Source organism: Somniosus microcephalus, chromosome 9 (genome assembly GCF_052327205.1).
Source record: "Somniosus microcephalus isolate GS21.2 chromosome 9, FLI_Smic_1.0, whole genome shotgun sequence".
Lineage (NCBI taxonomy): Eukaryota > Metazoa > Chordata > Chondrichthyes > Squaliformes > Somniosidae > Somniosus > Somniosus microcephalus.
In genome coordinates, this window is record NC_140995.1 from 148,964,741 (window position 1) to 148,977,759 (window position 13,019).

A 13,019-nucleotide genomic window follows, 5' to 3' on the forward strand; every position below is an offset into this window, starting at 1 on the left:
TTGCACGCTAATCTCTTATGTGGGACCTTATCGAAAGCCTTCTGAAAGTCCAAATACACCACATCCACTGGTTCTCCCTTATCTATTTTACCAGATACATCCTCAAAAAATTCCAGTGGATTAGTCAAGCATGGTTTACCTTTTGTAAATCCATGTTGACTTTGTCCGATCCTGTCACTGCTTACCAAGTACTCTGCTATTACATCTTTTATAATAGATTCTAGCATTTTCCCCACTACCGATGTCAGGCTTACCGGTCTATAATTCCCCGCTTTTTCTCTACCACCTTTTTTGAATAGTGGGGTAACATTAGCTACCCTCCAATCCATGGGTACTGTTCCAGAGTCTATCGAGTTCTGGAAGATGACCAGCAATGAATCTACTATTTCTAGGGCAACTTCCTTAAGTACCCTGGGATGTAGATTATCAGGCCCTGGGGATTTATCGGCCTTCAGTCCCATCAATTTTCCTAACACCATTTCCCTACAAATACTGATTTCTTTCAGTTCCATCCTTTCATCAGACCCTATGTTCCCCGGCATCTCTGGGAGGTTATTTGTGTCCGCCTTTGTGAAGACAGAACCAAAGTATGAATTTAGTTGGTCTGCCATTTCTTTGTTCCCCGTTATAAATTCCCCTGATTCTGACTGCAAGGGACCTACGCTTGACTTCATCAATCTTTTTCTCTTCACATATCTATAAAAGCTTTTACAGTCAGTTTTTATGTTCCCAGCTAGCTTACTCTCATATTCTATTTTCCCTTTCTTAATTAATCCCTTTGTCCTCCTTTGTTGAATCCTAAACTGCTCCCAATCCTCAGGATTATTGCTTTTTCTGGCCAATTTATATGTCGTCTCCTTGGATCTTATGCTATCCCTAATTTCCCTTGTTAGCCACGGTTGAGTCACCTTTTTTGTTTTATTTTTATGCCAAACTGGGATGAACAAATTCTGTAGCTCATCCATTCAGTCTTTGAATGTTTGCCATTGCCTATCCACTGTGAACCCTTTGAGTGCCATTCCCCAATCAATCCTACCCAACTCGCTCCTCAGACCATCGTAGTTTCCTTTATTTAAATTGAGGACCCTAGTCTCTGAGTCAACTACTTCATTCTCCATCTTAATGAAGAATTCGATCATATTATGATCGCTCCGACCCAAGGGGCCTCGCCTCGTACAACAAGATTGCTAATTAATCCTCTCTCGTTACATAATACCCAGTCTAAGATGGCCTGATCTCTGGTTGGTTCCTCGACATATTGGTCCAGGAAACCATCCCGTAAACACTCCAGGAATTCCTCCTCCACAGTATTGTTACCAATTTGGTTGGCCCAATCTATATGTAGATTAAAGTCACCCATGATGACTGCTGTGCCCTTATTGCACGCTTCTCTAATTTCCCTTTTCATGCCATCCCCAACCTCCGCCTTACTGTTGGGAGGTCTATATACCACTCCCACTCATGTTTTGTTCCCCTTAGTATTTCTCAATTCTACCCATACAGATTCCACATCATCAGAGCTAATATCCTTCATTACAACTGTATTAATCCCTTCTTTAACCAGTAATGCTACCCCACCTCCCTTTCCTTTTTGCCTATCTTTCCTTTTTATCATATGATGATTGCTTCATTCCACCTCAACTTTGCTTGTCTCAGTTCTCCCACCATTGAAACTCTCATACATGCCTTTGTCGCTCCTCGACTTGACTACCCTAACAGTCTCCCCGCTGGCCTGCCATCCATCACCCTCTATAAGCTACAACTGTCCAAAACACTGACATGTCTATCCTGTCCCACACTAAATCCGGCTCATCCGTCACCATATCCTCATCAACCTATACCTACTCCCAGTCCCACAATGCAGTAAATTTTAAAACCCCTGAGCTTGTCGATAAATTGCTCCAATGCCTTGCCCCTTCCTCTATCTCCAGCCCCATATTCCCTCCTGAATGCTGCTGTGTTACTAATTCCAACCTTACGTGCATTCCCCCCTTCCTTTATTAAGTAAGGACTTCCTCTGGTGCAGTAAATATGACCAAACTATGACCTTTGGAATGAAGTATATGCTGACAAAGTTACAAAGTTACACACACCAATACAGGGCATTGAACCTGCCATCATAAGCAGCTTCTGATAAGCAGAATTAAAGGCCAAGTAGTCTAATGTAACACACAAATTGGTGCCAGCATTCAGTAGTTCTAGATAAGAGGCATTGCTGATCTATAGTAGAGATTATAGTTTGAGCAGCAAAATACAATGCAATGTGGTCTTCCCACAAGACTAGACTCATTTTAAATCTTAATAAAGATGGCTACTGTTTGGGGGTGGAAGTAAGGACACATATCACTAACAATCAGAGGCTCAGAGAGCAAACACAATATACTATACATTACAAAAATAAATAGAAACCGACCAGTAAACCCATTGGAAATACATGTCAAACGTAAGGACACAACTTTCCAGCAGTTATCAGCACACTTCTCTTAGGCAGTCCCTCGGAACCGAGGATGACTTGCTTCCACGTTAAAAATGAGTTCTCAGGTGACTGATGAGTCCAATGCGGGACCTACAGTCTCTGTCACAGGTGGGGCAGACGGTGGTTGAAGGGGTGGGTGGGGTGCTTAGGTTGACTTGCGCTCCTTCCACTGTTTGCGCTTGGCTTCCGCTTGCTCCTGACGAAGAGACTCGAGGTGTTCGGCGCCTTCCCAATGCTTCTCCTCCACTTTGTGCAGTCTTGGGCCAGGGTTTCCCAGGTGTCGGTGGGGATGTTGCACTTTTTCAAGGAGGCTTTGAGGGTGTCCTTGAAGCGTTTCCTCTGCCCGCCTGGGGCTCTCTTGCCGTGTCGGAGCTCTAAGTAGAGCACTTGTTTTGGGAGTCTCGTGTCGGGCATGCGGATGATGTGGCCCATCCATCGGAGCTGATCGAGCGTGGTCAAAGCTTCGATGCTGGGGATGTTGGCCTGAGCAAGAACACTGACGTTGGTGCGCCTATCCTGCCAATGGATTTGCAGGATCTTGCGGAGGCAGCGTTGGTGGTACCTCTCCAGTGCTTTGAGGTGCCTGCTGTACATGGTCCATGTCTCTGAAGCACACAGTAGGGCGGGTATCACTACTGCTCTGTAGACCATGAGCTTGGCGCTGGGTTTGAGGTCCTGGTCTTCAAACACTCTCTTCCTCAGGCAACCGAAGGCGGTGTTGGACTTCATCATCGATGATAATCGGGGAGCAGTACCGTGTGGCGGGGGCAGGCTGGTAGAGGACCTTTGTCTTACGGATGTTAGTGTAAGGCCCATGCTTTCATATGCTTTGATGAAGGTGTTAACGATGGTTTGGAGTTCGGCCTCAGAATGTGCGCAGACGCAAGTGTCGTGTGCATACTGTAATTCGATGACAGAGGATGGGACGACCTTAGATCTGGACTGGAGGCAACGGAGGTTGAACAGTTTCCCGTTTGTTCTGTAGATTAGCTCCACTCCAGCGGGGAGCTTAGAGGGTGAGATGGATCATTGTAACAAAGGAAGATCAGCACCCACCATAATGGGCGCACCATAAAGGAGAGAGAGGTGGAGAGTTTTAGGAGAGAATTCCTAAGCTTAGGGCCTAAATGGCTGAGAGCACAGCCACCAATGGTGGGGTGAAGAAAGTGGGAGACAGAATCATAGAATGATTACAGCACAGAAGGAGGCCATTCGGCCAGTCAAGCCCGTGCTGGCTCTCTGCAAGAGCACTTCAGATAGTCCCACTCCCCCCCCCCCGCCCCCGTCCTTTCCCTGTAACACTGCAAAATTTTCCCTCAGGTACTTATCTAATTCCTTTTTTGAAAACCACGATTGAGTCTGCCTCCACCACCCTTTCAGGCAGTGCATTCCAGATCCCAACCACTCGCTGCGTAGAAAAGTTTTTCCTCATGTCAGAGTTAGAGGAACGCAGAGTTCTCAGAGAGTTGTAAGGCTGGAGGAGGTTACAGAGATAGGAAGGGGCAAGGCACTGACTGGGAACTGAACCTGGAATCTTCCCAGTCTGCATCGGGCAGTACCACACCACACAATGCAATTACCGACTGAGCCATCTTGCGCCACGGGCCATTTCATTTTTGAATGCATGCAATGGGCATCAAGCAATTTACACTACGATTTACGGAGCACAATAGCACTCCAAAATGACATCTGGTAACATGTCAGTTCCAGACACTTCCTGTATTGAGCACTAAGTCACAGTAAAATTACATTCAGTAAGCATTAATTTAAAGCATTTCATCTCATTAAAAGTCTTCGAGGAAAGGTAACTGCAATGCTCCAACCACGAGTGTGGAAACCAGATAATTTGTGCAACATTAGGATCAATTCAGGACATTAAAATATACTCTACAGTAGGTTGAAACTAAATGAACATAAGATTTAAGAGCAGGGGTAGGCCATACAGCCCTTCGAGCCTGCTCCGCCATTCAATAAGACAGGGATGATCTTCTACCTCAACGCCACATACCCGCCCAATCCCCATATCCCTTATATCCCAGTTCTGACGAAGGGTCATCGACCTGAAACGTTAACTCTGTTGCTCTCTCCACAGATGCTGCCTGACCTGCTGAGTATTTCCAGCATTTTCTGTTTTTATACCCCATATCCATTGATTCTCTTAACAGTCTAAAAATCTATCGATCTCAGCTTTGAATATACTCAACGACTGATGCTACTTCTCACAGGTTGCCAATCTATCAGGTCTCAGAAACACAAATATGTTTTTCTGAGAGACTTTCCTGGAATCTGCCTTTAACTGATGTGTGTTTTATCAGGTGGACTAAATATAAAGGCTATATTTATTTTAATTATGTTTATATGATCAGCTTTAGATACAGTCTCAACAATTTAAAAACATCTAAAGGAGAAGAAACATGTAGCAAAAGGCACCTTTTGTTTCCCTTACTGTAAGTTTTGGTGCCTAAAAAAAGTACCTATGTTCCTAGTATTTACCTTATAAAGATTCATTTTAAAAATGTCAGAACAAGTTGTTGTCAACATCATTTCAATCTACTGCAAAAAACGCTTCATGTCGTCATCATCATAACCAAATTAAGCAGCAGCATCCAGAGATCTGCTCATGGCATTAAAAAAAATTATGTACAAGCCAATTTCTTTTCAAAAATATCCACCAGGATGGGCACTATCTTTCAAATATCCAAGGGATAGCTGGAAAGTGATCGTTTTCTACAGTAGCTCTCCCTTTGGAATTCATTGCAGACCTTATCTTCTTGATAAATTATTGCAGTACACTGTTGTACTTTATGATAAGTCTCTTGCTATGAGCTAAAGCCCAGCTGATTCTGGAATATTACCTATACTTACTGTGTAAGTGGTCAAGCAAACTCCCATTTTTCATCAATTCTGTAATAATGTAAATTGGTTCTTCTACAGTGCATACAGCATACAGCTGAATAAGCTTGGGATGTCTCAGCCTCTTCATTATTTGTGCCTCCCTCAGGAAGTCGTCTTTGGCCATCGTACCTAAAATGGACACAGAAAACCAATTTAATCACCCACCCTTATCCAGTGACATCCATGGTAAAAGCTCATGGGATAGTTATAAGGCACACATAAAGGATTAGTGGCATTACTTTGGTGTGGCCCAAGCTTTTCAAGTCTCTGTTCAGTGTCAGTTTGGTTCAGTGGTAGCACTCTCACCTTTTGAGTCAAAAGGTTGAGGGTCAAGTCACACTCTAGGGGCCGCCTTTTCATTAAGATTGAGGCCCGGTCTGCCCTTACTTCATTTCACAAACAGCAAGGAAACATACAGAGAAACAGCCAAAAGAAATTCTACTTACTCAGCTCAATCTCATTCCTTTCCTCGAGATCATGGGAATAAACAATAAATTGCCCTGTCCCTGCCCCTTTTGTCAGCTGATTTACTTGTTGTTTCATTATCTTTCTTTCAGACTATTTCTAACTGAAAACTCACCACCTGCATTTTTAGCTCCCCTCTCCAGGCCTCAAGCCTATGCCTTGTAGTCTCTCATTTGAAGCCCCTTGCATCCCTTTTATTTGTTAATTCTGAACCCAGGAAATAGAGGTTCGTGTCTCAGACATATTCTGCACAGAGATTCATCAGCAGACTTGTTAACCCAACCCACTACACCTTCCCACAAGAGTATATTCGCTTCAGACACTTCATGTCCTGCTCAGATGAATCGAACAGCCTGAGCACAATGGCTGCGAATATTTGTTGGTCATCTAGGATGAGGTGACGAATTGCTTAATATCCCTGGTCATCCTGGCCAATGTTGCTTGGGATAAGCCAAGAGATCCTTGTTGTATCAGTTTGAAATAAACTAAGTAACAATATTCCCCAAAGTGACCAGCCTGGTTTTAACACATATTATCAAAACCTGCAGCCTGTGGTCTCTCTTTTCAAACCTGTGTGAATTTCAAAACACAACACTTACATATAACTCAATTCCAAAATCCTTTCAATGAAAAGAAATCCCATTATAGGAAGGCGTCACCTTCCTATAATGGGATGATCAAAAGTGTGCACAATACTCCAACTACAGCCTAACTAAGATCTTGGAAGATTTTCATGCTGATTTGCATAGAAGTGGTGAGCTACCAGCGTAATTAGGGCACTGATTGGTAACTCATCATACGGAGTAGGGGAAATCCAGTCCTCAGAGTCGAGCTGGCAGAAATTAATTAAAGGAGAAGGCTAAGTCAATCGGGGGATGGGGGAGCAGTGGTGGACAAGAAAGTGGGAACATTTGGGAAATTGTTAGCGAGACACAGGAGGGAACAATGATGCTGACCCTGCAGCCAAAAAATCCACACCACACCTATATTTTTTTTTAATTGTCCCAGCGCAGCCTCCAGCGATCCTTTTAAAGGATGCTGATTATGGCTGCTTTCTACAAAGTGGGAATTAATAGGTCCTGCACTGTGGGGATGACACACATTCTCACACTAAAATGGCATTGGGGTCTTATCGATGTCAGGGGAGCCCGATTTGCATGGCCTAATGAGGCTCCCATCCGCTTCTGGTGGGAACATTGGACACCTATATTGAGGCCCGCTGGAAAATGACAGTGGGCAGGCTTCAGGCAGGAAGACAGCGAAAAATATTATTTTGCGATTTTGCTCTGGTTTCCGCCCCATTCCTGCTGGAAAATGAGGAGGTGTAGAGACCAAAATTGGGGCCTGTGTTTATAGACACAGAGTGGGTTTGCTTTTTCTACTTACTTATGTGACCACTTTTAATGACCTAACCTGCACATCAAGGTCCTTCTGCTTCACTATTCAATTTAAAATCCTACCATTTAAGGTTTATTTCCCTTCTCTATTCTTGTTTCCAAAATGCATTCTTTGGCATTTTTCTGTACTGAACAATATAGCTCGCCCATCCGCCCCTCTATCCTCCAGCAATTTTTCACAATCATCACCATAATTTTTCACGCCCTCCAATTTGGTGTGATCAGCAAATTTCAATATTGTTCTCGCGAATTGAGAGAACAATATTATGCCCAGATTATTTGTGCATGTAGCAAATAAAAATAGCCCAAACACATAACATCACTCACCACATATTTCCAGTCTCAGAAACTTTTTTAATCCCTTGTTTTCTGACCTCCAAACGTTTTTCTATTCATAACCCATTAATTCCATGTGCCATTATCTTTGCCACAAGTTTTTTAATTGATGCCTTATCAAATGCTTTTTTAAAATTACAATAAACCAGTTTCACTGCAATTCTTGTATCTATCTTCTACATTTTCATGTCTGTACATGTTATCGCTTTTAGTTTTTCTAAAATTTAATTAGTGCTCCACTTCATTTGAAATCACTCGTACTAATTTCCTACTTTAATGGTTAATCTCAAGTATTGCATCTCCAAAGATCAAACAAGTGTGCATACCCGTTTTTAGTGTTTTTATGGCAACATGAGTTCTGTCATTCCAAACCCCTTGCCATACTTCTCCAAACATTCCAGCACCTAATTTCTTTATCAATTTCAAAGAGGTACGAGGGATTTCCCATTGGTCCACAGTGTTGTAGGATAATCCAACAGTTACTGGTGTTTCCAGCTGATGATTTAAAACAGAGTCAAACACATTATATGTTTCAGTATCGTACAAAGAGAGCCAGTGAATAGAATCCATTAGATAATGGATAAGTTAAAATGAAGATTCATATCATGACATCCATAAGAAACACTTTATGACAAAGTCAAGCTAAGAGTACTACAACAAGAAGTTATTTTAAGGAAAATGACACTTAAGCACAATCTATGGTTTCTGTTATGCTTTTGAGTTGAAGTGAAGTGGTTGTGGGCATGTATCATGAAAGTAGCAATATAATCTGGGAATCAGGTAGACAATCTCACTACTGAGCATACTAAAGCCACCTCCAGCAGCTAGACTCATATTAAGCCCAGAGTGCTGCAAAGCAATGTTTATAAGGGCTTAGGCTCTCCCAAAAACATGATAAACTTATTTTTTAATATTCTGGGAGAAGCTATGCGCTCAACTGCCATCATATCAATCTGTTGGTCAGATAGAACATTTCTGCTCATGGGTCCAAGCATACATACATGTGCTCTGTTACCACTGAAATCAGTGTGACCCACAACAAGGTAATAGAACTCACGTCTGCTGCCTAAGCACTACATTAAAAGGAAAAAAGGAAAGGACTTGCATTTATATAGCACTATTCGTGAATTCACAGCATCCCAAAGTGCTTTACAGCTAATGAAGTACTTTTGATGTGTAGTCACTGTTTAATGTTGGGAAACGCAGCAGCTCATTTGCGCACAGCAAGCTCCCACAAACAGCAGTGAGATACATGTCCAGATAATCGTATTTGTTTTTTGTATTTATTTTTTTTACAAGAGACGTTGTTTGAGAGATAAATATGGGCAAGGCCACCGGGAGAACTCGCTGACTCTTTTTCAAATAGTGTCATGGGATCTTTTACATCCACCCAAAAGGGCAGTCAGGGCCTCGTTGAACATCTCATCCTAAAGACGGCACCTCCAATAGTGCAGCACTCCCTCAGTACTGAACTGGAGTGTCAGCCTGGATTATGTGCTCAAGTCTCTGGAGTGAGGCCTTGAACCCACAACTTTCTGACTCAGAGGCGAGGGTAATACCACTGAGCCAAGGCGGACATTAGACATGGTCTGAGGCCAGTAAGGGTGTTACTCGAATTAAGAGGATGCAATTATCAGGAACGATTGAACAGGCTGGGGCTCTTTTCCCTGGAATAGAGAAGACTAAAAGAAGACCTGATGGAGGTCTTTAAAATTATGAAGGGGCTCGACAGACTGGATGTAGAGAAACTGTTTCTACTTGTGGGTGAGACCTGCACAAAGGGACATAAATGAGACTGTGGAACTCGCTGCCACATGAAGTGGATGAAGCATTGGAACAGGAGTAGGCCATTTAGCCCCTCGAGCCATCCAATGAGATCATGGCTGATCTGCAACCTAACTCCATATATCTACCTTTGCCCCATACCCCTTTATACCTTTGGTTAACAAAAATCTATCAATCTTAGCTTTAAAATTAACATTTGTCCTAGCGTCAATTGCCGTTGGCGGAATAGAGTTCCAAACTTCTACCACCCTTTGCGGGTTTCCTAACTGCATTCTTGAAAGGTCTGGTTCTAACTTTTAGGCTATGTCCTCTAATCTTAGACTCCCCAACCAGCGGAAATAGTTTCTCGCTATCTAACCTATCCGTTTCCCTTAATATCTTGAAAACTTTGATCAAATCACCCCTTAACCTTCTAAGATCCAGGGAATACAACCTTAGTTTCTGTAATCTTTCCTCGTAATGGAGTCCAGATAGAATTCTGGTAAATCTACACGGCACTCCCTCCAAGGCCAATATATCTTTCCAAAGGTGTAATGCCCAGAAGTGAACACAGTACTCCAGAGGTGGGCTAACCAGAGTTTTGTATAGCTGCAGCATAACTTTTACCCCCTTGTATTCTAGTCCTCTAGATATAAAGGTGAGCATTCCATTTTTTTTTCTGTACCTGTCCATGACATTTTAACGTCCTATGTATATGGACCCCCAAGTCTCTTTGGACCTCCACCGTTTCTAGCTTTTCACCATTTAGAAAGTACTCTGATCTATCCCTTTTAGGTCCAAAGTGGATGACCTCACACTTGCCTATATTGAAATCCATTTGTTACAGTTTATCTATTAATATCTCTGAAATTTTATGCTTCCGTCTACACTGTTTACAATGCCAATGACACTAAGATATGTGAACATAAGAAGTAGGAGTAGGAGTAGGCCATACGGCCCCTCGGGCCTGCTCCGCCATTCAATAGGATCATGGCTGATCCGAACCTAGACTCACGTCCACTTCCCTGCCCGCTCCCCGTAACCCCTAATTCCCTTATCAGCTAGGAAACTGTCTATCTCCTTTTTAAATTTATTTAATGTCGCAGCTTCCACAGCTCTCTGCGGTAACAAATTCCATAGATTTACTACCCTCTGAGTGAAGAAGTTTCTCCTCATCTCAGTTTTGAAATGGCAGCCCCTTATTCTAAGATTATGCCCCCTAGTTCTAGTCTCACCCATCAGTGGAAACATCCTCCCCGCATCCACCCAATCAAGCCCCCTCACAATCTTATATGTTTCGATAAGATCGCCTCTCATTCTTCTGAATTCCAATGAGTAGAGGCCCAACCTACTCAAACTTTCCTCATAAGTCAACCCCCTCATCTCCAGAATCAACCGAGTGAACCTTCTCTGAACTGCCTCGAGAGCAAGTATACAGGAAACTTTGGTTTATCCGGAGGTTATATGTCCGGAATACTCGATCTAACGGCAAAAATCAGGAGCCGTTTTCTATATGTTTTTTTAGTTCTCGTTGCTTTTCTTTTCCCCAGTCAAGCACTGCAAGGTCTGTAGCTATAGCAACAGCTTCAGCTACAGACGCTTGCAGCTGCAGCCGACTGTTTCAGGGTTTGTTGATTCACACGGAGCTTCTCAGTTCCGTATGTTTAAACATTAACTCTGGTATGTCCGGCACTTTTGATGTTACGGCACCAGTTCGGTCCCGTCAGTGCCGGATATCAGAAAGTTTCCTGTATCTTTTCTTAAATATGGAAACCAAAACTGTACGCAATATTCCAGGTGTGGCCTCACCAGTACCCTGTATAACTGAAGCAAGACTTCCCTGCTTTTATACTCCATCCCCCTTGCAATAAAAGCCAAGATTCCATTGGCCTTCCAGATCACCTGCTGTACCTGCATACCAACCTTCTGTGTTTCATGTACCAGGCCCCGCAGATCCTTTTGTACTGTAGCACTTTGCAGTTTCTCTCCATTTAGATAATAACTTGCTCTTTGATTTTTTCTGCCAAAGTGCATAACCTCACACTTTCCAACATTTTATATTCCATCTGCCAAATTTCTGCCCACTCACTTAGCCTGTCTATGTCCTTTTGCAGGTTTTTTATGTCCTCCTCACTCACTGCTTTCCCTCCCATCTTTGTATCGTCAGCAAACTTGGATATGTTGCACCTGGTCCCCTCCTCCAAATCATTATAGATTGTAAAGAGTTGGGGTCCCAGCACTGACCCCTGCGGAACACCACTAGTTACTGATTGCCAACCTGAAAATGAACCATTTATCCCAACTCTCTGTTTTCTGTTAGATAGCCAATCTTCCACCCATGCCAGTATGTTACCCCCAATCCCATGATTTTTTATCTTGTGCAGTAATCTTTTGTGTGGCACCTTGTCAAATGCCTTTTGGAAGTCCAAATACACCACATCCACTGGTTCCCCTTTATCCACCCTGTTTGTTACATCCTCAAAGAATTCCTTCATAAAACCATGCTGACTCTGTCCTATTAAATTATGCTTATCCAAATGTCCTGTTACTGCTTCCTTAATAATGGACTCCAACATTTTACCAACCACAGATGTTAGGCTAGCTGGTCTATAGTTTCCAGCCTTTTGTCTACCTCCCTTTTTAAATAAGGGCGTTACATTAGCAGTTTTCCAATCTGCTGGGACCTTTCCTGAATCCAGGGAGTTTTGGAAAATTACCACCAATGCATCCGCAATCCCTACCGCTACTTCTCTCAAGACCCTAGGGTGTAAGCCATCAGGTCCAGGGGATTTATCCGCCTTAAGTCCCATTATCTTACCGAGTACCATCTCCTTAGTGATTTTAATCGTGTTTAGCTCCTCCCCCCCATAGCTCTGTTTGTCCAGTGTTGGGATATTTTTAGTGTCCTCTACTGTAAAGACTGATACAAAATATTTGTTCAGCGTTTCTGCCATCTCCATGTTCCCCACCACTAATTTCCCGGTCTCGTCCTCTAAGGGACCAACATTCACTTTAGCCACCCTTTTTCTTTTTATATAACTGTAGAAACTCTTGCTATCTGTTTATATATTTTTTCCAATTTACTTTCATAATCTATCTTCCCTTTCTTAATTAATCTTGTAGTTATTCTTTGCTGGCTTTTAAATGCTTCCCAATCTTCTATCCTCCCACTAGATTTGGCTACTTTATATGCCCTTGTTTTCAGTCGGATACTATCCTTTATTACTTTACTTAGCCACGGATGGCTGTCTTTTCTTTTACGCCCCTTTTTCCTCACTGGAATATATTTTTCTTGAAAGTTGTGAAATATCTCCTTGAATGTACACCACTGCTCATGTACCGTCTTACACCTTAATCTATTTTCCCAGTCCACTTTAGTCAACTCTGCTCTCATACCTTCATAGTCTCCTTTATTTAAGCTTAGTACACTGTTTTGAGATCCAACTCTCTCACCCTCCAACTGAATTTGGAATTCAACCATGTGTGGCTCTCAATCCCATCATCAAAGTCGTTAATAAATATGGTGAATAGTTGAGGCCCCAACATACATCACTGTTGGACACCACTAGTCACATCCTGCCAATTAGAGTACCTGCCCATTATCCGCACTCTCCATCTCCTGCCGCTCAGCCAATTTCCTAACCAGGTCAATAATTTGCCTTCAATTCCATGAGCTTCAGCTTCAG

The 13,019-nt window shown here is 42.8% G+C and overlaps 1 protein-coding gene across 1 annotated transcript in view; it reads right to left on the reverse strand.

Moving 5' to 3' along the window:
* Positions 1-13,019, reverse strand: part of frk (fyn-related Src family tyrosine kinase) — a 168,208-nt gene that overhangs the window by 18,545 nt on the left and 136,644 nt on the right. Inside the window, exons 4-5 of the mRNA XM_085997357.1 lie at positions 7,896-8,064; positions 5,342-5,500 (exon numbers count right to left, since the gene is read on the reverse strand). Of these exons, the coding sequence (XP_085853483.1) occupies positions 5,342-5,500; positions 7,896-8,064 (328 nt within the window). The remainder of the gene's footprint in view (positions 1-5,341; positions 5,501-7,895; positions 8,065-13,019) is intronic.